This window comes from Ailuropoda melanoleuca, chromosome 5, assembly GCF_002007445.2.
Source record: "Ailuropoda melanoleuca isolate Jingjing chromosome 5, ASM200744v2, whole genome shotgun sequence".
NCBI classification, from domain to species: Eukaryota; Metazoa; Chordata; class Mammalia; order Carnivora; family Ursidae; genus Ailuropoda; species Ailuropoda melanoleuca.
In genome coordinates, this window is record NC_048222.1 from 80192004 (window position 1) to 80218815 (window position 26812).

General features: G+C 43.4%; 1 protein-coding gene across 9 annotated transcripts in view; it reads left to right on the plus strand.

Annotated features, from left to right (window-relative positions):
- HMBOX1 (homeobox containing 1) overlaps positions 1–25070 on the plus strand; it is a 185280-nt gene extending 160210 nt beyond the window's left edge. The window contains exons 7-11 of one of the 9 annotated variants that reach the window (XM_019799297.2): positions 5825–5907; positions 7984–8079; positions 8918–9012; positions 9253–9324; positions 11025–25070. In XM_019799297.2, the coding sequence (XP_019654856.1) occupies positions 5825–5907; positions 7984–8079; positions 8918–9012; positions 9253–9324; positions 11025–11162 (484 nt within the window). In that variant the 3' untranslated portion in view covers positions 11163–25070. The other 8 variants (XM_034661353.1, XM_034661354.1, XM_034661355.1 and 5 more) reach the window with 8 other exon arrangements.
- The last annotated feature ends 1742 nt before the right edge of the window (positions 25071–26812 follow it).

Below are 26812 nucleotides of genomic sequence, written 5' to 3' on the forward strand. Positions count from 1 at the left end.
CAGAAATAAGCACTATACTAATGTAATTGTATTCAGCTTTATCTTAGTCTTTAAAACCTCTTAGTGTGCCTAGAGAAGATAGTGTACAGTATGGTGAGATCTCAACTGGTTTTGTCCTGGAAGATATTCGTGGTTTCACTAAAAGCTTTAACTGCAACCACTGTTTTCTCTGTTTTCACCTCTGTTTCCTTCTTCCATTCATTTTTTCCTTTATTTATTTATTTATTTATTTATTTATTCATTCAACCATCTACTGATCAAACGGTTGCTTATTGAATGTCTTATTATATGCCAAGCAGATTCTTTGGGCTTAGGTAGCTCCTCTTGTGAGTAACTAGATAGAAACTGTAGTTAACCATCTTTTTGATGCTTCCTTTTTTTCTGAGCAATTAACATGCTCTCTTTCACAGAGCACATATGAAAAGGACTTAAGGGATTTTGACACTAATTTTAGATAAGTCAGTAATGTGGTGTGGTTGCAAGGTGACCATATAGTTTATTATCTAAAGTGAGATACTTTGGGGAAGAGAATTAGTTAATAACCCAAGATAATAGCGCACTCTCGCGCAAACCAAGATCACCCTATATATAACCCCTATAGTCTAATCAGATTGCATTACTAGTTGCCTTGTTTTTCAAGCACATCTTAGGTTTTTATGCCTTTGTATCTTTGTCTTTACTGTTAACTTTGCCCTTTCCTCTCCAGTACCTGGAGTCTGTGCATCCCTCAGAAGCCTGCCCAATTCAGTGAGCTTTCTCATCTATGGAAATATCTCTTCTGAATTTATTTAGCTTATCATTTATATCCTTAATTAGCAGCTGGTATCTTCTGGTTTGTCTGTTATGTTACTGTTTTGACTTGTTTTGACTCCTTTTACCGTTTAACTTTTTTATATATTCCTCCTCAGCTGAACCACATGTTCTTAAGATCAGGGCTTATATTTGAACTTATATCCACTCCTCAAGTACAGTGCCTTATTCACACTCACATAATACATTTTTGTTGAATATTTTATTTTCCGGCCTACCTTTGTCTTTCCTAAAAGCTCTTTCACTTTATGTTGGTATTGTGGGTCTGTTCCCACTGGGAGAGGAGCTTTAAGAGCTTTACAGTGAATATTTTTAATTATTACATCTTAAACTTATATATTTACCATGGGGTATCTTAATAATAATATTAATAATAATATTAAAGTATATTATTTTATCAGTTTAGATTATACTGTCTCTCTTGAATTCATATTTTTCAAACATTGAATCACTATGGAAAGACAGAAAGATGAAAGTGGTACTCAGGAGTCCAGCATATACACATCTCCAGCTCTAGTAGTACATTGTACTGAAAATTTACATTTTGAATAGGCCTACGTTTCTTAATTATAAAAATAAAAGGTCCTTAACAGAGAAGAAAGGACTGATTGTCAGGCTTAGAGATATAAAACTATAGTGAATTCTTATATTTTTTGATTTAGAAGAAGGTGCTGATTTATTTTTTACACTGATCATCTTTATTTTATATAATTAGATCCTAAAAAATACACAGTAAAAATGATTTTTAAAGACTTTTTAATTCATTAAGTCATATATACCATGAATAACTACAAATTCTACTTAGCTTCCAAAAATACTGTGGCTTTATCCTACTAATCATTAGAATAGCAGTCACAATCCTAATATTTTCTAGCTGATCCAAATACACTTTACAAACATAAATTGTTTATGGAGTATTAATCATTAAGCTAGTGTTTAATTGTTTCAGTGTTTTCCCAAAGTTATTTTATTAAAAATTTATAAAAATAGCATATGTTCATTTCAGAAACTCAACAGAGAAGTATATAAAACAGAATGTGAAAACCAATCTTAATTACCACCAATACTTCCCCCTCTTCCATCCAGCCCCAGTATTCTTGCTCTCAAGAGATAATCATTTCTTTAGTATGTGTCTTTTGAGACCTTACAATAACTCTATATCCCTGACTTTCAACAGTTCATTTACAGTGGTATTTATTTCTTTTGGAGACCCCTACACTGGGTTGGTGGGGACTTAATTCATCATTATTGACTTGTCAGCACTGCCATCAGTGGGGAGTGCATATAAGAAGGAATCAGACTTGTACCTCAGGTGGCTTTCGGCATAGTAGGGGAGAGATGTATATAGTGATAACTATAATACAAGATGAAAAAAATGTGAGGGGGAACAGATGGAGTGCTGTGGGATTCATGGGGTGATATTTACCTTTGACTGGCCAAGAGCTGATACTCAGCCTATATCCCGAAAAACAAGATTTAGGTTGGGGAGAGGCAAAAAGCAGATATACTCGCAGGAGAAAGGCAGAGAGATACCAGGAGTTTACAAGGTTATTCCATTTTCCTAGACTGTAGCATGCATATATGGTAGTAGCAGCAGATAAAGAAGCAAAGGTAGTTTAGGGGAGAACTCTGAACACCTCTATAATAAACTTTAAAAAATTTTTAACAGAATAATGCCCATGACTAGAGATGTACACTAGGAATATTAAGCAGACGTTAGAGGGGGTGGATGGGGTGTCAGTCACTGGCTTTGCAGTAATTTGGAAGAAGAGTTGCTATAATGAAGTATAGTGGCCCTGGAGCTGCTGAAATAGGACCTGTCGGTCTCAACAATAGCCATGTTCCATCAGATCTGAAAAGGCCTTGATTATAAGACACACCTTGATTTTATGTACCAGTGATGGGGGACAAACACTGCCAGTTAATTTTCAGACACCATCAATTACAAGATACATCTTGATTTTAGGGATTATAATAATAAAGAAATGTACATCACAAAATCTTTGAAATAGCCTAATTGCATAGGTACAAGGAAAAGATGGGGCATGCAAGAAAGACAGGAGAGAGCTGAGAAAATAAAGGAGGGAGGATGAGATCAGAGATACAAGTGGAGAAGTAGACCTTGAAGAGGAGAGTGCATCTTCCTCCACCAGGAGATGAAATGAATGAACAGTGACTCAGAGAAGTTGAGAGGTTGAAAAGCTAAAAACATTACCCAAACTTACGTTAAATAACCTCCCTCTTGGTAAAAGAGGAGGCAAAGTCATTTGTAAAAAGAATGACTGGTAGATTTGAGGGTTTGGGACCTAAGAGTGGACAGCCTTCAGGTAAGTGGGGCATGAAAGATGGATTATTAAAAACAGCTAGTTAGAAAGGACAGGAAGAGTTCCCATCCAAAATGAGGGGCCTGGTTAAGGTTGAAAACCACAGATTTATAAAGAAACCAATTGGCCCTATTTTATGACTTTGTCCAGGAACACTTGGAGAGAAGGATGGAAGAGAACATGTGGAAGGTGCTTTCTGCAGGGTAGGAGATTGGCTGGACAGGTATGGTGGAAGGACAGAGAAGCTAAATAAGTTTCTCCTAAGGGATATTGTTGATTTGGCTCGCCATGAAGTTCAGGCTAAGAAATGAAAGTGAGGCCAGAAGTATAGATAAACAGATTTTTTTTTAAGTTGGGGGGGAGCATTTTAAAGGGATTCGAGATTATGAAGAAGGTGAAGGCAAAGGTATTCTGAAGAGGAGTAGTAGTAAGTAGAAAGTTGACTGGGGGAATTTCAGAATTAAGATCATGGAGGTAGAATTCAGAAGTTTGAGTCTTGAAGATGTGTAATCTTTCTAAAACACAGATGGGTGTATATCTATCTCTATGTGGCTTGAAAACCTCTGTTTCAAGATGATGTCTTTCCTACTGACAAGAAGAGACAAGGCTCTTCACGAGCTGGCCCCATCCTGCTCTTCCAGGCTGGTATCTCTTCATTTCTTCCTGTGAACCCCATGTTCTAACCATTCTCCTCTGTGACCAGAATCGTCAGGGCTTTTATCTACCTTTGGCTTTTGCCTATGCTGTTCCCCTTGCATGAAATGCTCTTCCTCCTCTTCGCCTTGCAAACTCCTGCCCATCGTCAAGACCTAACTCAAGAAGGCACTTCCTCTGCCACATCCTTCTGGGTCCCTGCAAACAACACTGAGAACACTTTCATCTGTGCTCCAGGAGTACTCTCTTCAGACATCTTCCGGAATTTTACCACAAGCATATTGGTTTATATGTCTGTCTCTCCAGTAGGTTGTAAACTCCTTGCAGTCAGAAACGATCTAAATCTCTTTACCCACAGTGCAAGCCTACAGTGTTAGGTACTTAATATCTGCTTTTGTTTCCTTCGTTGAACTTTAAATAAATGAGCCAATCCAGTGCTTCTCCAATATTAATGTGCATTCAAATCACCTGGAAATCTTGTGAAATTCGGATTCTGGTTCAGTCTGAGGTGGGGTCTGGGATTCTACCTTTCTAACAAGCGTCCAGTTGATGCCAGTCCTGCAGGCTCGTGAAACTAATTCAGAGTGTCTTTGCCCAAGTAAAGGTCAGTAGGAATGTGGAAGTGGAGCAGTTATGAGGACAGTCTGTTGGAAAAATCCTCAGTATGAACACTAGAGCCCTAAAAATGATGACAGAAAATCATGTAGGAAGAGATGCTTAAATTGTGGAATGAAGCAGGAGAACACTGTGGAGCGTGGTAGTTGATAGGCCTGGTATGATCTAGTTCTAGGACTTAATGTTTTAGCAAAGGAAAGGCCTTCCGGGGACAGCAGCAGCTGTGTCAGAGGATGGGCTCCGTGGAGATGGTGGGGGTGGGGCAGTGGGGGCATCAGGAGTCGGGGTTTGGGGTTTCACAAGAAGGGGTTGCAGCCTCCACTTTTTTATTCCTGATAGAATGGCATTTCCACTATCTCAGACCAGAGGGTGAGAGAAATGGAAAAGCTGCGTTCTAAGGGATGGGAAGCCCCTGAAGAAAAAAACGGGAGAGTTCAGAACATGAAGATCCTTTTTCTTTTCTTAAAATCATAGTTGATAGAAAAAGTAGCCCTAATAAACATTCTGTTCCCACATAGAATCTCACAGGTCTGATAATGCTAAGGAGTTCTGTAAACCTAATTTCTTGTAAGTACTATTGTATAGAATATGTGCTTTTTTTAACATATGGAAAAAAGCAAAAATATTTACATCTCCTCCCACTAATCCCCTTCCCCCACATCAAAGTAATTGATTTTTACAGCCTGATGTGTACTCTTCCAGCTTTTATCCATGCAAATTTATGTGCACATAAACAGGAATTTTTCAAATTCCATAATGGTATCTTCCATGCACGTTATTCTGCAGATTGTTTTTCTCACTTAGGAATGTTGTAAACATCCCTCGAGGTCAGTGGATAGAGCTCTAACTTCTTTTTTTCCTAGTCATTTTTAAATAACTGTGTATAAATATGGATGTCCCATAATTTGTTCTACCATTCTCCCATTGATGTACCATTTGGTCATTTAAAATTTTTGCCACTACAAAGTATGACACACACACACAAAAAAGTCCTGTTGTTACCAGTGCCTCAGTAACAGAACTCCATGATTTCAGCCACCCATATGTGTATCACAGGCAACTTTTATATCAAGGACATCTTTCAGTGAAGCAAAGCAGTATCTAGGCCTGCACTAATATAGTAGCCACTAGTCACATTTAGCAATTTAAATTTAAATTTGCTAAAATTAAATCAAAAAGTCACTTCCTCAGTCACATCAGCCCCATTTCAGCTGCTCAGCAGCCACGTGTGAGTAGTGGCTCCCCTATTGGATAATAAAGGCCAGACTGTTTCCATCCTCACAGAGAATTCCATTGGACAGCCTGGACTAGACCCTAATGTTACATCATAAAGAAGAATGTATTTTTCAGTGGGTTAGTGTTTTAATGAGAGCACATTTTTTTAAAGTACAAACTTTTGTCTTAATTGGTTGCCCCTGCAGTTACTTCAATGAGAATCAATACCCAGATGAAGCTAAGAGAGAAGAAATTGCCAATGCTTGCAATGCAGTTATACAGAAGCCAGGTAAGGCAGCAAGCTGCCACTTTCCTCCGTGGTGGAGCTCTCGGCTTCAGATCGTCATTTGGGATGAGAAATCTTCTTTTACTCATTCCATCTGGGTGCCATTAGCTCTATCCTCACCACCTTCCTGTCTAATCACTGCCCCGTCCTGTTCATGCAGTACTTCTTAGGGATCCAGATCAAACATTCACATGGAGAGTTTCCAGGGAGTGTCCCTGCTTAAGATATGAGACCTTGAGGGGCGCCTGGGTAGCGCAGTCCTTAAGCATCTGCCTTCGGCTCAGGGCGTGGTCCCGGTGTTCTGGGATCGAGCCCCACATCGGGCTCCTCCGCTGGGAGCCTGCCTCTTCCTCTCCCTCTATCCGTGCTTGTATTCCCTCTCTCGCTGGCTGTCTCTCTCTATCAAATAAATAAATAAAATCTTAAAAAAAAAAAAAGATATGAGACCTTGAAATTATATTTTTAAAGACTGTATAGATTTCTTTCTCCAAAAATATAGCATAACTATTTCAATTCCAAAATAATTTTAAAGTTTGGAGTATTTAAGCAAGGCTTGTAAATGAAAAGCCTTAGATTTAGATTTTTTTTTTAACAAGTGTTTTATAATTCTGTATTCCTGCTTGAAGAAAGAATTTCTTATTGGATGTGGCTTCTTTCTCCTTCCGACATTGGGATGACTTCTGCATATAGCTAGGAAAAACAGGATAGTTCCATCCTGAAGTCCTATTGTTCTTATGCAAGTCAGCCGAGCCACTTAAACACACATGACTTTTCTTCCATGTGTTAAAATATTATTCCACATTTCACAGTTTTTGTTACCAGAAATCATTCTCAGTTAAGATCAGCAATTGATCTTCATTTGGCCAGTTAACTTAATTGGCTATGTATACAGAAGTATCAATGTTTTATCATAATTAAACTGTGATTTAGTTTCCCTTACCCAGAAGCCAGACTTCTAGCAATCTAGACCCTACAACCACACCTTAGTGACTGACACACCTCCAACACCTATACCCGCACTTCACACCAGCCAAAGTTCCACCCATGAGGCTGTGCAGGAACTCAGAAGCTTCCTGGAAAACACTTCACCCTGTATCATCAACACTTCAACCTGTTTTCCTGGCTTCTCCACCCACTGTGGATTAAAACTAAAACAGAAAAGGCCAGTGGAGGGGCGCCTGGGTGGCACAGCGGTTGGGCGTCTGCCTTCGGCTCAGGGCGTGATCCCGGCCTTGTGGGATCGAGCCCCACGTCAGGCTCTTCCGCTGTGAGCCTGCTTCTTCCTCTCCCACTCCCCCTGCTTGTGTTCCCTCTCTCGCTGGCTGTCTCTATCTCTGTCAAATAAATAAAATCTTAAAAAAAATTTAAAAAAAAAAAAAAAAAAAAAAAAAGAAAAGGCCAGTGGAGGAGGGAAGGGTGCACATGGGCCCTTGTTGGCCAGCATGGTGCTAATCTGTAAGAAGTCACACTTGACAGCAAAGAAGATAATAAATCTAAAATGCAACCTGAATTGGGCTATGCGTTGTAGCATAGTTACAATAATGGATGGTCAGAGTGACCTTTAGTCTTCAAGAAAACATAGGTAATAATTGCTTCCTGCTGTCTGTCTGAAGACAGGCAGGAAACAATTTAGATAAGGCCTTAAAGATGTAACTAAACAGCAGGAAACAGTTTATGTAAGACCTTAAAGATGTAAGTAAACTTGAGCTACCTGAAAACTTGATGAAGACTAACATACTCATCTACATGATGCTAATTAAATGAAACCTCTGTCCTGTGACCTTTGAACCCTGGCAGCCTGACTGTGGAATTCATTAATTATTGTATTTAGTATTGGAATTTTTTAATGTCATGTGGCTTTCTGAAATATTTTATGTTCTTAGTTGCCGTTTTGTATTTATTTAGTTTTTATTCATTCAATAATAGTTACACAGAATACTAAAAAACAACAACAACAGTAGCTGCATCTGTCATTCTGGGAATAAATGCAATCAAAAGAACTTTTCAAAGAGAAAAGTATTATTCCTTAAAACTAGTCTCAGCTGCAGACTATCTGAATTTTATTGCATGTATTCACAGGCAAAAAACTGTCTGATCTGGAACGAGTTACCTCCCTGAAAGTATATAATTGGTTTGCTAACAGACGGAAGGAGATCAAGAGGAGAGCCAATATTGGTAATGTATCAGAGAGGCTGCTTTCCCTTTTGAAGCAGTCATGGACATTGTATTTACTTTGAGAGCACCTTCAATTTAGAACTGCAGGTCTTAATGATGCTAATTTTTAAGCCTAACAAGAATTGTCCTTATGTTTTTCTTTGTGTTTTTAAGAGTTAGTATTATTAGCACTGTTTGTATTATACTAATAATGGCATTGTTCTTAATATTCTAGAATCTAGAATTAGACATGCCCCTGACTGCATGACTCCTGAGCTGCGTATTAAAACTACTTGCTAAGGTCTTGAGTGAGGAGGGAATGAGACCCTGAGCTTCTTTGTTGTTACTGGGCCGTGACTTAGATACTAAGAAACATGTGCTTAATAGAATTGGGATGAAAGAGTCTTAATAGGGAACATAGCAAAACACAGATTTTTAAAAAGAGCATTTAAGAAATACGAATTGATGCGATTGGAGTGGGAGATTTGTTTTGAGCTTCTAAAATTGTATTTCATTTCTAAACTTAACTCCCTCTCCATCAATACGATTCTCAAACACTTTATAGAACCCTGAGACAGGAGGGCTGTTGAATTAGTTGGTAACTATTTATGAAGCACCAAACAGTCAACCACTCACATGTGGCTCACATAGCAGCAGGGGCTCCAGAATGACAGATGTGTTCTTCCCCTGGCCTATGTGCAGTTGCATTCTGTCCATCTGCAATTTAAAAGAAAACATACAGGAATCTAGATTCTGGTTTAATTACACCCTAATTTCTTCAGCACAAAGATTTATTCAGTGTTCAAGCTATTACAGTAATGTAACAGATAATTTAGGGATCTATTTGCTTTTTTCGAAGAAGCAGCAATCCTGGAGAGTCATGGGATAGATGTACAGAGTCCAGGAGGCCATTCCAACAGTGATGATGTTGACGGAAATGACTACTCAGAGCAGGTGAGCAGCTGAGAGCAGAGGTTCTTGGTTACAGAGTGGGTGGGGCAGTATGACAAGTCAATTCTGTGGGTGCGTTTTGTACGGGGAGGGGGAGAGGAGACAATCCAGTGTCCCTCCACTCTGCTTATGTGTGTAGTTAGATTTTCATGTAATTTGAAAGGAATGTGGTAAGATTCAGTTGTCCTGTTAAATTTGTGAGAAACTGTTATTCACCCGCATGGATTTATTGTCATACAACAGGATACTTGGCAAGTACGCAATGGGGAGGAGGAGGAGGGAAGAAGTTCAGAGGGAGGCAGAGAAGCAGAGAAGGTAGAAGAAGAGAGGAGGATCTGATCCAAACAAGCAAGTTACACCATCCACCACACACACACTCAATGTTTGAGAAATACTAGGGGCTACTGGGTAGCTGTAATCCATGCCTAAACATGTACCAATGCAGCACACAGTGGAAGGTCCCACCCACCACGGCCCCATTGCAGTGAGAACCCTCATGCCCAGATGAGTGGTTCTTCCAGAGTCTCTGGCACATTGACACACACATCCTCTCATAAATGCATGTCTTCTCACATCACCCTGACTTAGTCTTCATTGCTTGGGGGGAAAAATATATTTAATTGTAGCCACTGGATGGAATAATTCAGTCACTAAGAATATGGGAATTTTCCCCCCACATACCTCTTGACAAATTTCATTAAAATTGTCATAGGAATTAAAATTCATTTCTGTTTGGAACATGAAAAGAATGTATGATCTCTTCTGAACCCCAGCAGGGAAACTTTTGTTCTTTCCTATGGTGTATATACACCTCTTCCTGGCCCCCCAGCCAGCTCTTAAGTATAGTCTGCCATGTTCTTCCTTCTGCCAATCATTTTACAGCCTCTGTTTACCAGCTTGAGCACAGAGGCTGCAAGAGTGCACACCACCCCCTTTTAAACTCTAAAGACCAATCTGTGAAAATGGGAATGAAACAATGATACCCATAATTCCCAGGGGTTACCTTTTCTTTTTAGGACTCCAAATCATAGCTCCACATTTTATTCAAGAAAATATTCTGTCTTTCTAATCAGAAACATTCCTGTTACCTTTCAGTCTACCAATGTAGGTGGATCATTTCCACCGATTTTTCCACATGCCCTAAGAGAGCACATCCCATGATTTTTTTTTTTCCCAAAGGGGCTTACCCTTTCCAAAGCTTTTTGATTCAGAGTTCCCCTGAAGATGTGACATTTGAGAAACTTACCCCTTATTTGTAACACCATCTTCAGTGCCTGACAAACATCCTGCAATGCCAGTTTCCTTCACAGCTTTATTGTTTAACACATTGAGCTGTGCTCGGAAGGAGAGCTTCACACTCCCCCTAAATACAACACCTGCCACTTCCCTGGCACAGCAGCCTTACAGCAGGAGAGTGCCGCACATTGTCTCCCGTCACCATTTCCGGCTGCTAGACTTTTGTCCTGTTGTAATTCAGAGTTTTTTTGGTTTTTGTTCTTTTATAAATAAAAATAAAATGCATTTTTATAAATAAAAATAAAAATGCATTTTTACCCATTAGATGTCGGTGTCTATAGTTTAGTCCAGTTTTCTGAGTTCAGTAGAGAGATACCATGAGGTCTGATAATCTGTTTGTAAGACTACCAATCCAGAATTTAATAGCTCACTAGTTTGGCCTTCAATGACTAGTGCTATGTTTGTTGCAAACTAGAATGATCAGATTTGATTAGCATCACCAGCAGTCTTTCTGATAGAAGGAATAAAATTCTCCGCAAGAAAAAAACATTTTGGTGCTTTTTATTTGTTGAATCATAAAAATGTCAATTGGAAGTCCTGACCTATTTCCATTCAGTGTCTACTTAAATACATTTCACCTCTACTGTGTCATGAGCCCCTCCCCCACTGTTTCCTCCCACGAATGTTCTGCCTCCCCTTGCCCTCCGCATGCCTTTCTGTGAGCTGGAGAATTTTGCCAGTCGACTAATAACATTTATTTCTTATTTCTGCACATCTAGGATGACAGCACTAGCCATAGTGACCACCAAGACCCCATCTCATTAGCTGTGGAAATGGCAGCAGTCAACCATACTATCTTGGCATTGGCCCGACAAGGAGCCAACGAAATCAAGACAGAGGCCCTGGATGACGACTGATCAGGGAGGGTTGAACAGGAGAAGTTAACTTAGTTTAGACGTAGCACCTTAGCAGACTTTCCTCGGTCCTTAACATGTGTTCTTACAGTATAACTTGCAGTTTCTTGTATGTCAGTTAGCTGTTAGGGTCTTGTTCTGTGAAGATGGCATGGTGCCCTCAGCCTTTGCATATACTCTCTCAGTATTAATTCCCAGTAAATAATAACCAACCAACCAACCAAACTTCCCTCTCCCAGCCCCCGAGGCTAGAAAATCTTGCTGCTCTGTCTTAGCATTCCAAGAAAGTGCTTCCAGGTATTTAGATAGCCCTCAGTTCTCCAATATTAGGCTACGTGTAAAACCTTGGGTACCTTTAGATTCCTGTAACACTAGTCTGTACCCTTTTCCTTCCCCAAGACTGATAGGATGCAAGCTGAGGTAGTGTGGCCCAGGATTGACAGACACCATGTGGGGAGTATCCGCAGAGTAAAAGGAACACTAGAATTCCCACTCAGCATGGGAATCATTGATTTCCAGCTGCAATAAGCCGTGCCTCATAATAGTCACACTGTGGCTAGAATATACTTCTTTGGGTGCTGTGCTAAGAATGTCCATGGAAAAACTTGATCTCAGATTTTGGTTGATGTTAACATGCCTGACACAGACATCCTTTTCTCTCACAAGCTGTGTGACTTAGTAGATAAAATACTGCCTTCTGCCTTTGGGACCATGATCAAACAAACAAAAAGACAAAAAACAAAAGTCATTTAAAAAAAAAAAAAAACCCAGCTTGAGAGCATTGGAAAAACACGTGAGCTGAATGTCTAATGGATGTTAAGTCCAGTTCTCAGAACCACTGTACATTGCGCGGCACAGGTGTGCCTGCCTGGAGAAGTGCTGGAGGCCATCATGGAAGCTGCTCTGCCTCCTGTTTGTGCCCCCTTTCCCTGCTACCAAAAAAGTCTTTCAAGGATGGAGCTAAGGTCACAAATGAGTGAATGAACTTCCAGTCTTTGTATCCATTAACTGAAGCCCCCTCAATACGAGAGGTTCATAGAGGACTTTAGAGTGGGATTATGCTGGCTGACTATCACAAATGCAAATACTTTCCTACATAGGAGCAGAAAAAAGCAGGGGACAATTGCCACTTACGTGGTGGGTCTTCGAGATACAACGTGATGTGACTGCTTTGGTGTTCTCTTTACTCTGTCCTTGTAGAGGTGTGAAAAGCTATATTGCTACAGGCAATTTATTTAATAATTGGAAGCCATATTGATAATGGATGTGGTAATATTTGTAAAGTTAATCTACTTTAAGCGGCAGTAACTAATGGAATTTTTTTCCTTGATCACATATGTAGCACTTTTGTTACTTTTTAAAGATATTTATATTTGATAAATCTTTTTTTCATTTTGAGAACTCAAAATACCAAACAGTGAACTTGCGTTATAAAGTCACCCTGTGATCACCTTGTCATCTAGTAGCAAAATGATGAACTATTCATGCATCAAAGAAAATTACATCTGCTGGCCTTGTATGAAAATGATCTCTTGGCATCCCGATTAAGTGACACACTGTCACTGCGGGGAAGAGGAAGCCGCCTTCGATGTAGCAGCGTAGGGTGCGTCTGAAGGAGGCATGACTGCTGTATATTTTCTGCCTCGTTCCATCTCCTTTCTACGCACAGTGAAGCCTTGTTTAAAGGGGGATGTGGGGCTGGCTATTAAACAGGGCTTCTGTCTTGTCGTCCGTTACCTGAAAATGATTTCTAAGGTGGAAGGAAGGTGCCATTTCCTTACCTCCTCACCCCTCCTCCCCCACCAAACGTATTCAGCCTAAAACCATTGAGAGAGAGACTGACTGACCTTCTTTGTTTTTCCCTTCCTCGTTAGTGAGATATTAAATATCCACCAGTTTTTAGCTGGTCTGACTGGACTTAAGGCACATGCTGACGAGGTCTTCTCCGTATCTGTTCATCCTGCTTAGGCCAGTGTGGAAGCCTCCGAGAGGGCATGAAGATGCCACCTTATATGGATCTGTGACTGTAAAGAGCTGTGGGCAGGGACTGGGCCTGCTCTTGTTTGTGGATTTCAGGCAGAAAATGTATATACTTCTTCCAGCTTCCAAGAACTGAAGTAAAATGGGGTAGTCTCTTCTGTTTTACTGTATTACTTGAACCAACAAATTTAAGAGTAGCATTTGTTATTCTCAGGAATGATCCCCCTGCTCATTTTCTTTCTTGGTGTGTTTGACTTTTTATTTCAATTAGGAGATTATGTTATCTTTCTTTCCTTTTATATTACATAGAAGAAATATAACATATTGTATCTTTCCATTTTGGTGGAATTTTGTCTGCTTAATCTCAGTTGACTGAGAAAGAAAAGAGAGAAAACTATACTGTCTGACAAGCCACATCCATGATTTATTTTAAGGAGATTATTATAATTGATAGCTTCTTTATGATGGGATTGCTAGTATCATTTGTTCTTGCTGGTCTTTTTAAAGAAACAGACTCGAACTGTTAAGACAGCTGCAGTTTCTAAAGAAATACAGTGATTGCCAGAGAAGAGCTGAAAGGTTTCATTGTTTTAAGGCCTTAAGAAGGGAAAAAAGCTTCAGAGAATAAAGGAGAGTCAGTATCTATGAAAGCACTACTGGACCCTATCTGGCAACCTGGAAAAAGTGAAAGAACATGTCTACCAATGCAGGATAGCCTCATATTGGGTTCAGTAGGAACAGGAGGAAGGAATCTTTCATCCAGAATTCTTCTTTTAATTGAAGAAGACTGCTGGCCTGCTCTTAAGACCCGCTGCCTTACATATAATTTTTGCTTTTTCACCAAGAGCAAAAACGTAGTTCTTTGGGGCCTAGATTTAAATCTGCCACTGGTGGTTTTTTTTTTGTTTAGGGGTTTGTTATTTTTTGTTTTGTTTTTGTCACCAGGTTGAATTCTTTCTTATCCAGGCTACCTTAGTTCTTATAATGGCAAATGGAGTTGCCACTGTCTAATTTGTAATATCTTTGGATAGTGAATTTGTTTTCTTAAGCTTTTTCAGATTTGGTGGTATTTAAATAGAAACCCTAAACTGCTGTCTTACTGAAGGGAAAAGAGCCTGGCTCTTAAAAAAATCACATTCTGTGCTTTTTGGTTGTTGTGTCCCTCTTCTCTTACGCCATACTGTACTTCCCTCAGGCCCCAGAGGACTGTTTCAGGACTGCTCTTCCCTAGTAAGGAAGACTGGGGGGGGGGGATGGGGAACCTTGTCGGCAGTTCTTGTAACTTGTCTGTTATTTTTTTTTAGAAAAGACACTTTCGTTGAATTACTATAGTCACATGGGTAAACTACTTCTCTTGCAATACAGCCTTACAAAGGGACCTTCGAAAGATGGACCATTCCTAGTGAGATTTCTGCCTTGCTGTTGATAACCCTAACGTAGGACGAAGGCCAGCTGTGACCTTCTGGTGCCAGTCAGTACCAAATAGACAGTTTTGTTTATTTCAGGTTTATTTCAGCAAAGCTTATAATTGTTGAGTACCCCTTAGGGCAATTTTCTTCACAGTCTCAGTCCCTTAAAGTGGGTGATAAGTGTGGTCACCTTCCACCTACCTAGGGAATCTGTCCAGTTCCCACACACTGTCATTGGGTGGGACAGCCCCCCCCCCACATTCTCCTATTATTCCTTCACAGGAAGAAGGTTCCTGGAACAGGAAGAGCCCTTTAAGGTACCTTTCACTCTAGCTCAGTAGAGGTGGCCACCTGAAAAGATTTGAGTGAGGAAGCAGCTCATCACCACTGGAGTGTGCAAATCCAGTACCCCAGTTCCTGGTGGATCTAGGATGGCAGGCAGTCCAGTGACCAGCAGCACCACTGTTGGGGCCAGATATCCACATATATTTTTTACCTCAGAGGGGACAACTCATGAAGAGCTCATTCATACACTTGTTTCAGTTCTCCCTATTTGGCCTTTGTCTTTACACACTTCCTTCCTGGATTCCAGCTATCAGGCACCAGGTGTAAATAGACTCATTTCATCATAGACTCATTTCATCAGGAATCTCCAGTTGCTTCATCTCCGTCTGTGAACAGCTTCTCTTCCATTTGCCTCTGGCCTCTGATACTAAGGCCTCATCTTGAGCTGACATCTTTGCTGGGGTTTTTATGTTCCACAGTAGGCAGAGTAGGTGGGTGTGGTCCATCTCTTCACACAAACACTTCCTCCTGTCTTGCAGGCCATCTTTTTGACCAGCTACATATTCCACTGACCAGCCGCATTATCTCTGCCCATAACAGTGGAAATAATCCCTTCTTCATACACGATCCTCCCACCCCTGTCCTAAAAATGTGAACTTCAAGTCCTTACTCTCTTGGTCTTAAGAAGGGTTTGGGTAGAAGCAGTCTTCCCATTTAACTTGTGGCTCTGACTTTTAAAACTGCTTTTTGTCTTTTCTTGTTCAGAGAACAACCAGAGTATTTTTCCCCACAATGAGTCTCAACAGATTCTTAGGCAATAATTTTTCTTGTTATTGATGATCTTGTGCTCAGTAGCACTCTACACTGAATAGTCCTGACCCTTCACATTGTACGTTGGTTTTCTGTGTTAATCTCTGTCTGTGATTTAAATCTTAGGTCAGAGTGGTGATAGATTTTGTCATTTTGTTGTTGTGATTATTAGTAATGTTTTACTACTGTATTCATTGGGGCTGCATTGAGACCAGCCAAATCCATTTATAGCTTTACTGAGCCGGATTTGTTTGTCAAGATTTCCCAAGCGGAAGTTGGACGCACTGACCAGCTCTGCTGGTGGCGTCTGTGTGGGGCATAGGGGTGGGGTGGGGGATGCACTGGGGCAGGGGTGGGAATTACACATTTAAAACATTCCTTTTTGTGTGCTCTCTAAATAGCAAGGATGTTTACTCAGGATTCGGGGATCAGTTGTCAGCCATATTGCATTTGGCTAACAGAGCTGCATGTCCTGAAAACCTTCCTGTTTCTAAATTTCTGAACTGTCTAATTTACATTACTTTGTTATACCTAAGTTTTCCAGTTTGAAGGTATTGCGCCATAATGAGAACATGAGGTTTTCCCAGGGAGGCAACTCTGAGTGACCAGGTTATCCTATAAGGATTTCCCTGACCATAGCCTGTTATCAAAGCAGAGCCCTTTTCTTTTCTGGCACCGCCATCTCCTCTTTATATGCTCTTCTTTTCAAAAGATGACTATCACTTAAGAGGAAAGATTTCTTTACCACCCTCAGGAAAACTACCCTACTGAGGTGGTGGGAAAGGCTTTTTAAATACATCAAGCCTACAAGTCCCTTTTCTGATTACAGAAACTCCTCTCACAAACAGGTTATGTTCAGAAAAGGTGTTCTTAAATCTCTTTACTTATAAGCTAAAAGTGATAAGCTACTGCATTTGCCATCTTAGAGGACCCATCAGTGGTTGACTCGCTTACTCTGAAGTGTAACGTTGTTCCTATTTATGGATGTTCAAAAGCTGGAAGTTCATAAACTGTGAGGCCTCTACATCAGCTTCATTGTTCTTTCTTGGTGGAGATGAGAAGCAGTAGCAAAGAGAAAGCTAACGATCTGAGGAACCCGCTTTCCTATAACATTAGTTTTCCTTTGTAATTAAGAGGGAAATAGATATGGTGGAGAAGAGAGGGATGCTCTGGCCGCACCAAAGGATCTTACACCCTGTTCTTATCATCACCCAAGGACCTTGAGGATGTAGTAGATGTCATGGGTAACAAAGTACAGATCACTGGACTTCTTTTTTAGCTTCACATGACACATGACACTTGGGGCCAAGCAGTGAGCAGAACTAAATCCAGTCAATTCCATTCAGGTGAAGTCTAACTAGCATGTTACACCACTGACCGCTAACCAGCCCCATTCCACGCGCCTTAGTGCATTAGCCAGTGCAGCGCCCTAACAGCAAACAAGGGTGCATCTGCAGGAGGCTTTGCCTTGCTCTCCTGACATCCTTTTACTTGGCAAGTTTGGGGATTGACTTGGACAGCAGCACTGTGCCCTCTCCGGGGTGTCTGAGCCCCACGGTGCAGCGGCGTGGGGCCGCTGTCGAGCGTGTGTGGTCCCCGCGGCTGCCGGACGCTGACCTGAGTAGGGTGTGTGTGCACAGCTCGGCTCCCAGTTCAGACATCTCAGGGTGCCGCTCCCTTAACTCCATTTGCATTTTCTCTTTTAATGAAAGTGGCTCCGTACATCCATAATTAACTCTCAAATTCACATTGGTGTGCTGTGATCAAATGAAGGTTTGCCTGAATCCTTTCAAGTTGTAACCATGGTAATTGCAGGGGGTGGCACAGAATGAATATAAAAAAATATAATGACAATTGTTCTGAATGACTGAGTGTCCTCCTGACATGTAATTAGCTGTTTTAGCAAGATGTAGATTGGCATGGTCATAATTAAAAGGATTTCTGTCCTTTATGTGATTGGAAATGGCAGATCTCCCATTCCCTGTTCCCTTTTAGCACGAATGCTCCCAAGAACATTTGGAACAGCAACTCAGTAAACTAAAATAATGACATGGTGTTCATGTCCTCTCCTTAGTGAAAGAGAAGGATTTGGAGTTATTTCAGCCTCAGAATGGAAACCGTTGCTATTGCTCCCCATTTGACTTCTACATTATTTGAAGCCTCTGCCTCACATCCAGTTTCAACCTGCTCCACCTTTGGTGGAGACTACAGCCAGAATCCCAAACTGATTGAACCCCTGACAAGGCCTCCATGACTCTGTCTGACTTGCTAGCCAGCTAGCATATTGTGCGGCCTAACTTGAGGACGTTTACTGCTTAACAAGCTCCCCAGGTTTTTAATTCTTTCCCTGGTTACTTGGTATTTCTACTGTCATCACCATCAGAAAGTATCAAATGGGAATTTACACATTTTCCTCATTGGATCATACGATGTACATCAGACATGATGCAAACACATACAAACACATATGGGCTTTAAGCAATTATGTGGCATAATTGGAGTCCTGATATTTGCATTGTCCTGAGGTTACTGGATACACGTGCGTTCCCCAACACCGCTCTTACACGGCAACTACCAACTTCCTTGTATCGGCAGCCTTTTCTTAGCCAGAGTTTTCTCTCTTGTTCTGCCAAGTTGGTGGGATTGTCTCTCTAGCCCTTCCAAGTCGATGTTCTCTTTCTCTCCCTTCCACTTTTCTTCCTTTCTCTTCATCCACCTTGTCCCACCCACTGAGCATTGGGTGGTCTTGACGCCTTACGCAGGCCCCTGCCCAGGATGCCTGCTGTTCTCCCTGCCGAAGCCTCCCACTGGACCGGAGCTGCTGCGTCTTGATCTAGAACATGCTTTTGTTTTTTTAGCACTTGCAGAAGTCTTCATTCAGTTATATCAAGAGTTAGTCTACGCAAATACCAGCGTGGTGCCGAGTGTCTCCTCGAGCTGCTCCTTTCCTGTATGGTTCCCAGCTGTGCTCAGGAGCCTGGCCGGTGAGCCTTTTGTTCATGTTTTGCTGCTTACCCTCATACAGACCTTTTCCCCTGCCCACGTATCTATCAGAAGGGATCCTAACCAAATGCTAAACTTCAGTTTGAAGAAAATGCTGAGGTAGGCTGCTTCTCTATAACTGTTCTCTCCCCCTGTACACACACACACACACAGAATTTGGGAAAAGGTTCTGCCTTAGGGTCTTTTATTCTTTTTCCCCTCAAAAATACGTCCAAGTGTATAGTAGTTGGGCTAAATCAGGAAAAATGCCATTTAGAGTTCTTACCCAGTGCTTCTCTTCTTATATGATCTAAAAGGGACTTTCAGCCCCACCCCTAACACGCCTGCTTTCAAGACACATCGCGCTGTCGTTTAGACTTTCTGTGGGATCCTGTCAGTCTTCTGACAGTTGGAATGATCGTGAATTTATGACCCCAAAGAGCAGAGTATCCCATCCCTTATTTTCTCAGCTGCTGAAACATAACTATCTCCATTACAATTGAGAATCTGTCTTAAGATCTGCAATTCTGAGAACTGACTAGATGAGTATAATTCTGTGATTTGTGAGACATGCATTAAAACAGCCAGCAGAACATTCTGATTATCTGCTTACATTCAAAGAAAATAGAATTATCACTGCAGTTAAAACCTTCTAACACAATCTACTATTTTAGGGATCAAAGGATTAGATGTGCTGCTTAAGGAATGGTGCTACTAAAAAGAACTGGAGTTGGCAAGCCATCTCCCTCCCCAGGTGTTTCCAGAGGCTACTTCAGTGATTCAGAACGCCGTACACCATAAATGCCAGTACCACCAGCAGCCCCCACTAAAAAGAAAAAAAAGCCAACTCACCAAAATCCATGAAAACATAGGTAGTCCTTACCCATGAAATACGTATTTTTTGGAAGAAAACGCCAGACGTTGCTCTTACAAGAAAACAGAGTAAAGACGTCATTCTAAATCATGATGCAACAGGAGACAAACATTCAGATCTGAAGCATTCAGAGCTCATAATAGCGGCTGACATTTACTGAGCATGGACTTCGTGCCAGGCACTGTGCTGAGTGTTCTGTCTCGTTTATTCTTGAAGATTCAGACCCACACTGAGCAGGACCACCTTAATGGGGAAGAGTGAGCTCTCAGTTGCTGCTTTCATCTTAGTAGGATGTTCGTTGGAGAATGGACCACGGAGTCTGCCTGGCATTGCTCTGAGTGAAATCACTGCATTTAACCTGTTCTGTTTTCTCATACGACCACGCTGGATAGTTCCTGCCAGCCCCCTGTCCCAATGCGGTCATCTCTCTGTGCCCTTCATTCCCTCTGACACTGAACTAGTGTTACCTTGATGACCCAGACATGAGAGCATCTTCCCCTTGGCCTTTCTCCTTGCTTAGTGATGGTAGAAACCTAGTGACCTCAGGGAGGCTCCGCAGCTGTGATGTGAAACCCCTTGTTTCAAGCATCCGGTCTACAGAAGGCAAATGTGAACTGCCTATTTGGGGGGAAGAAACAGTATGTCTGTCTCATCTGTGTTTTGAGGAGAAGTAGAATTTATTAACACTCCTTGGGTGTAGTTCTAGTTAGTTGAGGCAGAAAATGTTAAAAATCTCACACACTTCCTGTTTTCTCGCTAGCTTTTCGAGCTTCTTCGTAGTGCCTGTTACTTTAAGGCCTCCTGCTTCTGCACAGAAGTGTTTAGCTAAGCCATTCCAACGCATTCTGCTGTCACGTCCGTCACAGTTATGAGAGGCAGTGGGGCTGAGCCAGTAGGAGGTTCTGGAACTCTGGTATTCATGTCTGCCCTGCATGGAGACAGGTGCAGATTTGGGCTTAGATGTGGGTTTCTAATAACCACAGTCTGGCACGGGCAAGCCGCCTCGGGGTTCAGTGACTACTGTCAGGGCCACCGGCTCCAAGCTGACCTGAGGACAGGACTGAAATTCCATGTTTCTCTCCCCCTCACTTCTCCAGCTCTTTTGTCTTGCAAATAAGTAGTTCTCAGGCGCTGGCTGTCCCCCTCTCTTTTCATCCACTCTGTCGTGTCCTAGGCATCATTGAAGCCCAAGAGAGTGGAACCCGCCCCAGAGGAAAGCCCCCCATTGGAGTGGCTGCGTGAGTGGATCCACCAGGTTGACTACTTGGGATTTGTGGCCGCTGTAATAGTACCTTGTTTCATTAGCTGACTAATGGGGTTTTTTGATTATCTATTCCCTCCCACCAAAATAAAACCCACAAAAACCCCATCCTAATGTGAAGGGAGCAAGGTACGTGTGCCTTCCATTTAGCTGTTGATACAGATTTGGCATCTCTGGTGCCAGTTGGGTGCCACTGAAATTTTGGAATGGAGACATTAACTCCGTCCTTGGAAAGAGCACGTGACTCTTAACCAACCAGTATACGTGGCAGAGATGAGTCACAAGATTTGTGTTGCCTTTATAATTTTTCCAGCTTCCCATCACTTCAGGTCAAGTCGAAATTTCAGTCTTGTTTTCTGGCTTCCTTTAAGCCCAGAAACCGCTCCCCTTTTGTTGCTTTACTGGAACTAAGAGCCCAGCATAAACTTACGAGGGTCATTTTTCCACTTCATCATTCATTGAAACTATTAAACTGGAAACAAAACGACATTAGTGCTGTATTAATGTAAACAGCAGCCACTCTAGTGATATTACATTGAACTCTTTTGTTTTTATGCCAGATTCATAGGCGGGGTAGGCAGCGCATACATTAGCAGAGTGGATTGAATGAAGGTGAGAGCTCAGCTGTGGGCTCCTTTCAAGAGCATTATTGTTAGTGATTTGCCTTGAAAACCCCATTTCAACGTTATAGTCAGTGAGCCCCTTAATCCTGCATCTCTGAAAATGGGCACAATGAAACCAAAACCAAAGTTCTTGGGGGCAGGGGTGGGGGGTGGGGAGCTTCTCCCTTCAAGCATCGGTGTCTCTGGCAAGGCTTTTCTTGACTCCTCACTGGTTTTGCCAGAGCACTCCTTTCGAAAGGGCCTCTTCTTTTCCCAGCAGTTTTTCTCACACGGATTATAGAGAGCAGGCCTGTGCAGTCCTGTGGCCGTGAGTCTAGAGCAGGCTGTCCCGATTTCCCACACACCTGCTCTCCCCCATCCGTTCACTCTGCTCTGCCCAAACAGGAAAGAGAAAAGCCCCTACTGGGCCCAGCCCTGGTTTCTTCAGATTCCCGCAGACTGCAAGATGGGATGCTCCCCTGCCAGAAGATACCAAGAACATCCTAGTTGCCTCCCTCAAGAGCCCACAGCCTTCTCTGATTCCCCCTGGGCTCCCCTCCCTCCCTTCCACGGCCATAGTCACCGTTGGGTATGCAGTACCTTCCAAGGATACATTTCTAGTTACGTTTTTTAAGTGCCTAAGCAAGTTACAGACCTCTGGAACCTGCCAGAGTCGGCCTGTGCCCTGCCCCCATCCCTTCCCCACCCTGCACTTAGCCCCTGGGGGCAGGGACACATAGCTGCCCCTCTCCAGGGTCCCCCGGCGTTCTGCAGGAAGCTCCTGGGCAGGGCGACGTTGCCATTGCCCTGTCAGGCTGGCTTTGTCACTCTTTCCTGTGCTGCTTTTTAGGGATGTCTCTGTTGATGGGGTTCCAGTCTCGGTTCAAAGAGAATGTTAAGGAGCCCGCTTTGCGAGGTCTACAGCTACTGAGTGGGGAAGATGGGGAAGAGCAAGTCAGCCGCAGAGCAGAATTCAGTCTGTCTTTGTCCACAGCTGGAAAGTGCATCCAGATCCAAGAGGGCAAAGAGTCAGATAATCATAGTTAAAAACACAATGATTCATTTGCCATCATTAATCACTGGAACCCTGGCTGCCTCTCCCTGTCCTCTCTTCCTAGATTTGAGGGATCAGGATGTCTGCTCAGAAGGGCCTTCATCGCTGGGGGTGAAGCAAGATCAAAAGTGCGTCTTTGAAAATGAGTGTGAGGTTATTTGTTTGTTTCTTTTTTAAAGTAATTGAAGTCTGACCTAAATTCGGGGCCTTTATTATGTGGTGGGTGTACGACGAGTTATTTTGTGACTGCACTCTGTTCACATCACGGCACTAAGCAGCGCTCAGATTTGTTGGTGCGTTAGAAAGTTTTTGCAAAATGGACAAATCCATACCCAGGCACTTTATTTTCATCAATAATCCAGCGTTTTTGTTCAGACAATGTAATAACCCAAATGGTGGATTGTCACATTTAACAGGTATGGGCAGATTTGCCAGAGGAATTCTTTGGATTTGGGTAGAGAAGGGAGGCGGGTTGAAGAAAGTGATCCAATGGGAGACCACTGCCGTGGTAGGGAAAGGGAGGCTGCTCTGGAGTGCGTCACACCAACCCGGAATCAGGCCGTGCGCTGTCGCCCCGTCCTGCGGACGCTAGTGTGGACCCCTTCCCCGAGGGCTTGTCAGTGGCCCCAGGTGCGCATGCGCAGGAGTGCCGCAGAGCAGGGGAACAGCCGTGCGGCCGGGGAACAGCAGTGCAGGGCAGCGTCCGGCAGAAGAGGCCCACTTGCTTCTCAGTGAACTGGACCTGAACACTCCGGCGCCCGCACAGTGCTGGGGACTCGTTCCCGTCGCAGAACCACGGGCAGCTCTGTCTGCCTGTTCATGGCACGGGTGGGAACGAGCTGGTGCAGCAGGTTATAAAATGGAAAGTGAGTTTGACAGTCACAATCTGATCATATACCATGGACCAGATGCCTTGGGACTGCCTGAAAGACTTAGCGTCCACCAAATACTCGAGTATCTGCGACGGGCTGTGTGGGGTCCCTGCCAGATGGGTTTGGGGCAGAGCGCCCTTCCCTGCCTTGGCCGTCGTGTGTCTTAGTCTTTGTGTTTCCCTTTGGCGTCTTCTGGTCTCTGTCCCCCATCTTGTGCACCATGTGTCCCTGAGGGGAGTCGCACCTGTGTCTGAGTCTGCTGTAAGGTGTTCAGTCTACCTCAAGGGGTCATCATGGTCAACTCTGTCCCGTAGCAATCCTCTGACATCGCCACACACACTGGAATGTATATCTGTCCCTGGCCCTGCCTTCCCTGTCAGTAACCTCCTGACCCCATCTTTCCTGTAATCACCACAAACTCCTAGTGCAAATTGGATGCTGCTTTAAATGTGAAAACAATTGTTCAAAAGCTATAAAACCTGAATGAAAGCTAAAGCTGAATTTATAAGCCTTGTTGCATATGAGCCAAAAGTGCAAAAAGCTCTATATAATGAACTAACCTGCCACTCGTATAAATATAAATATATATAAATATATTAAAATCAGACTGTTCTACAAAATTGTGTATTTGTATTTTTGTGTACGTACAATTTTCTGCTAAGCAGAAGGAGGATGTAGTATAGGATGCTGTGAGAAGAGATTTGGTTTAATCCTATTTCTTTGTTACTTATTTTTGTTAACATCAGATGCCTGTCTTTGTCTTATATGTGTATGACACTGTTTGGAAAGCTGCAGTATCTCTCTTCCTTAGGTCCAGAGTCTATTAGATAAGGAAATCTGGGGTTTAGAGAGTTTTCCAGGCCACCGAACATGGAGAGGTGGACAGAGCTTGGCTCTCTCCCTGCCCAGGAGCTGCTCCTGGTCCTGAGGCAGCAGTGAGGCAGGGCACGGCCTCTGGGAAGTAGAATCCCACTTCTAGAAAGCAACTTCCAAAACAAAAGATTGTCAGATCTCTCTAACGTAAGACTCCACGGGGTCCGTCAGGAGGAGATGCAGGACCTCTCAGTTCTGGGCCCAAAGTCTGCCCAGAAAGTAGCAGGGGGCTCTGCCTGGCTCCAGTGCCCAGCTCACGGGCCGTCCCTGGGCTCTGTGTCCCTCTTCCGAGTAGTTGCTGCCTTTTTCAGATCAGGTTACCAAAACGCCTCCCCTCTGCTGAGCTGCTGGCTTCATCACCCAGACCTCCAGCCCCAGTTCCCTGGAGCATCTCAGAACCCACTTTCCCGGTGCTAACACACAAGAGGGGGGCAAAGTGGCTGCCAGTAATGGCCAGAAACCAACCATCTGAGAGGCCAGGCCGGAAGACAAGCTCTGTGCGCCCAGGGTGGTCGCCTTTCCCCGGGCCCGGGCCCCACCCCCGCTGCCCACCACCTCTCCGCCCCACAGCAGTCCCTCTTGGCGTGAACCTTGTCCAGGGAGAGCGATACTGCACCTTCACCTGTGGGACTCATATTTATAACAATGTGTAATGACTGTAGCAGAAAGCCCTTGTTTCTAGATGTAAATGGTCAAAGAAACAAGTGCTCTATTGTATTGATTAAAATAGTTCAAATGAGTCCTGTATCATTGTATCTCCTATTCTGGATTAGTGCCTTTTGGACAGTAGACTGTTCTGTAATTAAAATGTAGTATACTGCTTTTTTGTACAGTTTTGTTTTAATAAAACTTTTTTTTAATTTGTGTTTATTTTAGTATTGTACCTATTAGAGAATAAAACGTATAACTGAACAAAGACTGGCCGGGATTTCTTTGGGTAAGGACGGTCATTTGGGAAGCGTCCTGGCACTAACAGAGTGAGGGGTAGCCGCGTTCCATTTCGGACATCAGTGCCTTTGGTTTGTTGTGCTCAGAGACCTGAGGACGCCTGGACAGGGTTGAGGTGACCATCAAACACCACCTGGTTCAGAGGGAATGCCACCTGCTCATGAAAGCCCCCGAGTCAGTCCACCTCCAGCCACACTGCCTGCTCTGTTTGGGTGTGACCCACCCCGGAAGCAGCCGGTCATTCCCTGGCTGTCCCGCCCAGTGGCAGCCTCATGCAGGCGGCAGCCACTCTCCCTTTCCTCCTTCCTTCCTGCCAGCCTCTCCCCTCCCAGAACCACTGTGGTCCTAGCGTCCCAGCAGCTTCTCCTCCCCTGGGACCACGGCCTTTTCCTTCCTCATTCTGAGCAGTGAAATGCCCCACACACCTTCCTTCTCCCACTCTAGGCCACATCCCGAGCACCTCGTTTTCTTAAAAGAGCTGTCTTTCCTGGGGATTCTTCACCCTTAGCAGTGAAAAATGAGATCAAAGAAAGCTGAAGCTTCGTTTTCTTCCTTTAGACATCCAAAGGTTGGGGTCAGATCCTTATCCAGGACTCAAGGACAAAGTGCCCAAGCCGCTTCTCACCCAACAGACTCGGGTTGATTTGCTTTACTCCTCCTCAGAGAAAGCCTGAGAAGTAAATGGTTTTCTCTTCTTACCACACATACATCATTAGAAAAGGCTCTGCTAGAGAAAGACAATTATCATATGGTTTCACTCATTTATGGAACATAAGAAATAGCAGGGAGGACATTAGGGGAAGGGAGGGAAAACTGAAGCATGAGAGACTGTGGACTCTGGGAAACAAACTGAGGGCTTCAGAGGAGAGGAGGTGGGGGAATGGGATAGACTGGTGATGGGTGGTAAGGAGGGCACGTATTGCATGGAGCACTGGGTGTTATACGCAAACAATGAATCATGGAACTTGACATCAAAAACTAGGGATGTACTGTATGGTGACTAACAAAACATAATTAAAAGAAAGAAAGAAAGAAAAGGCTCTGCTAACTTTTAAGTTGCCCCCAAACCCTAAGTTGCAAGTGGAGGTGGAGGGGGGGATGGGGGAGGGAATACCGAGAACCATCATCACCTCAGGTTCCTCTATTTGGGCCCAAACTGCTTTCTGCTTCGTTCCCGCCCCGCAGTAACCCGTCCACCTCCTCCCCTCCGAGTCCTGCAAATGCACCAGCCTGGAGGGAACCGCCTCAACCCCTAGAGCCCCTGGGGACCCTCCTGCCGATCCCGTGCCCCCTAGAGCCGGCTGTGGGGCTCGTCAAGTTCGCTGTCTGCACCGTTTGCTGCACGAGGCCTGGCACAGGACAAGGACCCAAGTGTTCACGGAGCGACTCAGCGAGCGAGTGACTGAACGAACTAAATGGGACGTGTCCACTGGAGCCCATTTTCGGGTCTGAGCAAATGTAACAACCCCACAGCCTCAGGCAGACAAGGAAGATCTCATGAGCTGCGAGAGAGTAAGTAGCAACTCGAAAAATGAGGATTTTTCCCAGGAGCCAGATCAATTCTACATTCAGACTCCTGCCTCAGAGCAGGGCTGCTCCTGGCTGCCAAATTTCTGTCATAATTTGGCAGTACTTCTCTCTGAGAACAACTCTTTGGCACTTACGAATATAAACAAGTCCTGCAAAGATGTGCCCTGACTGGT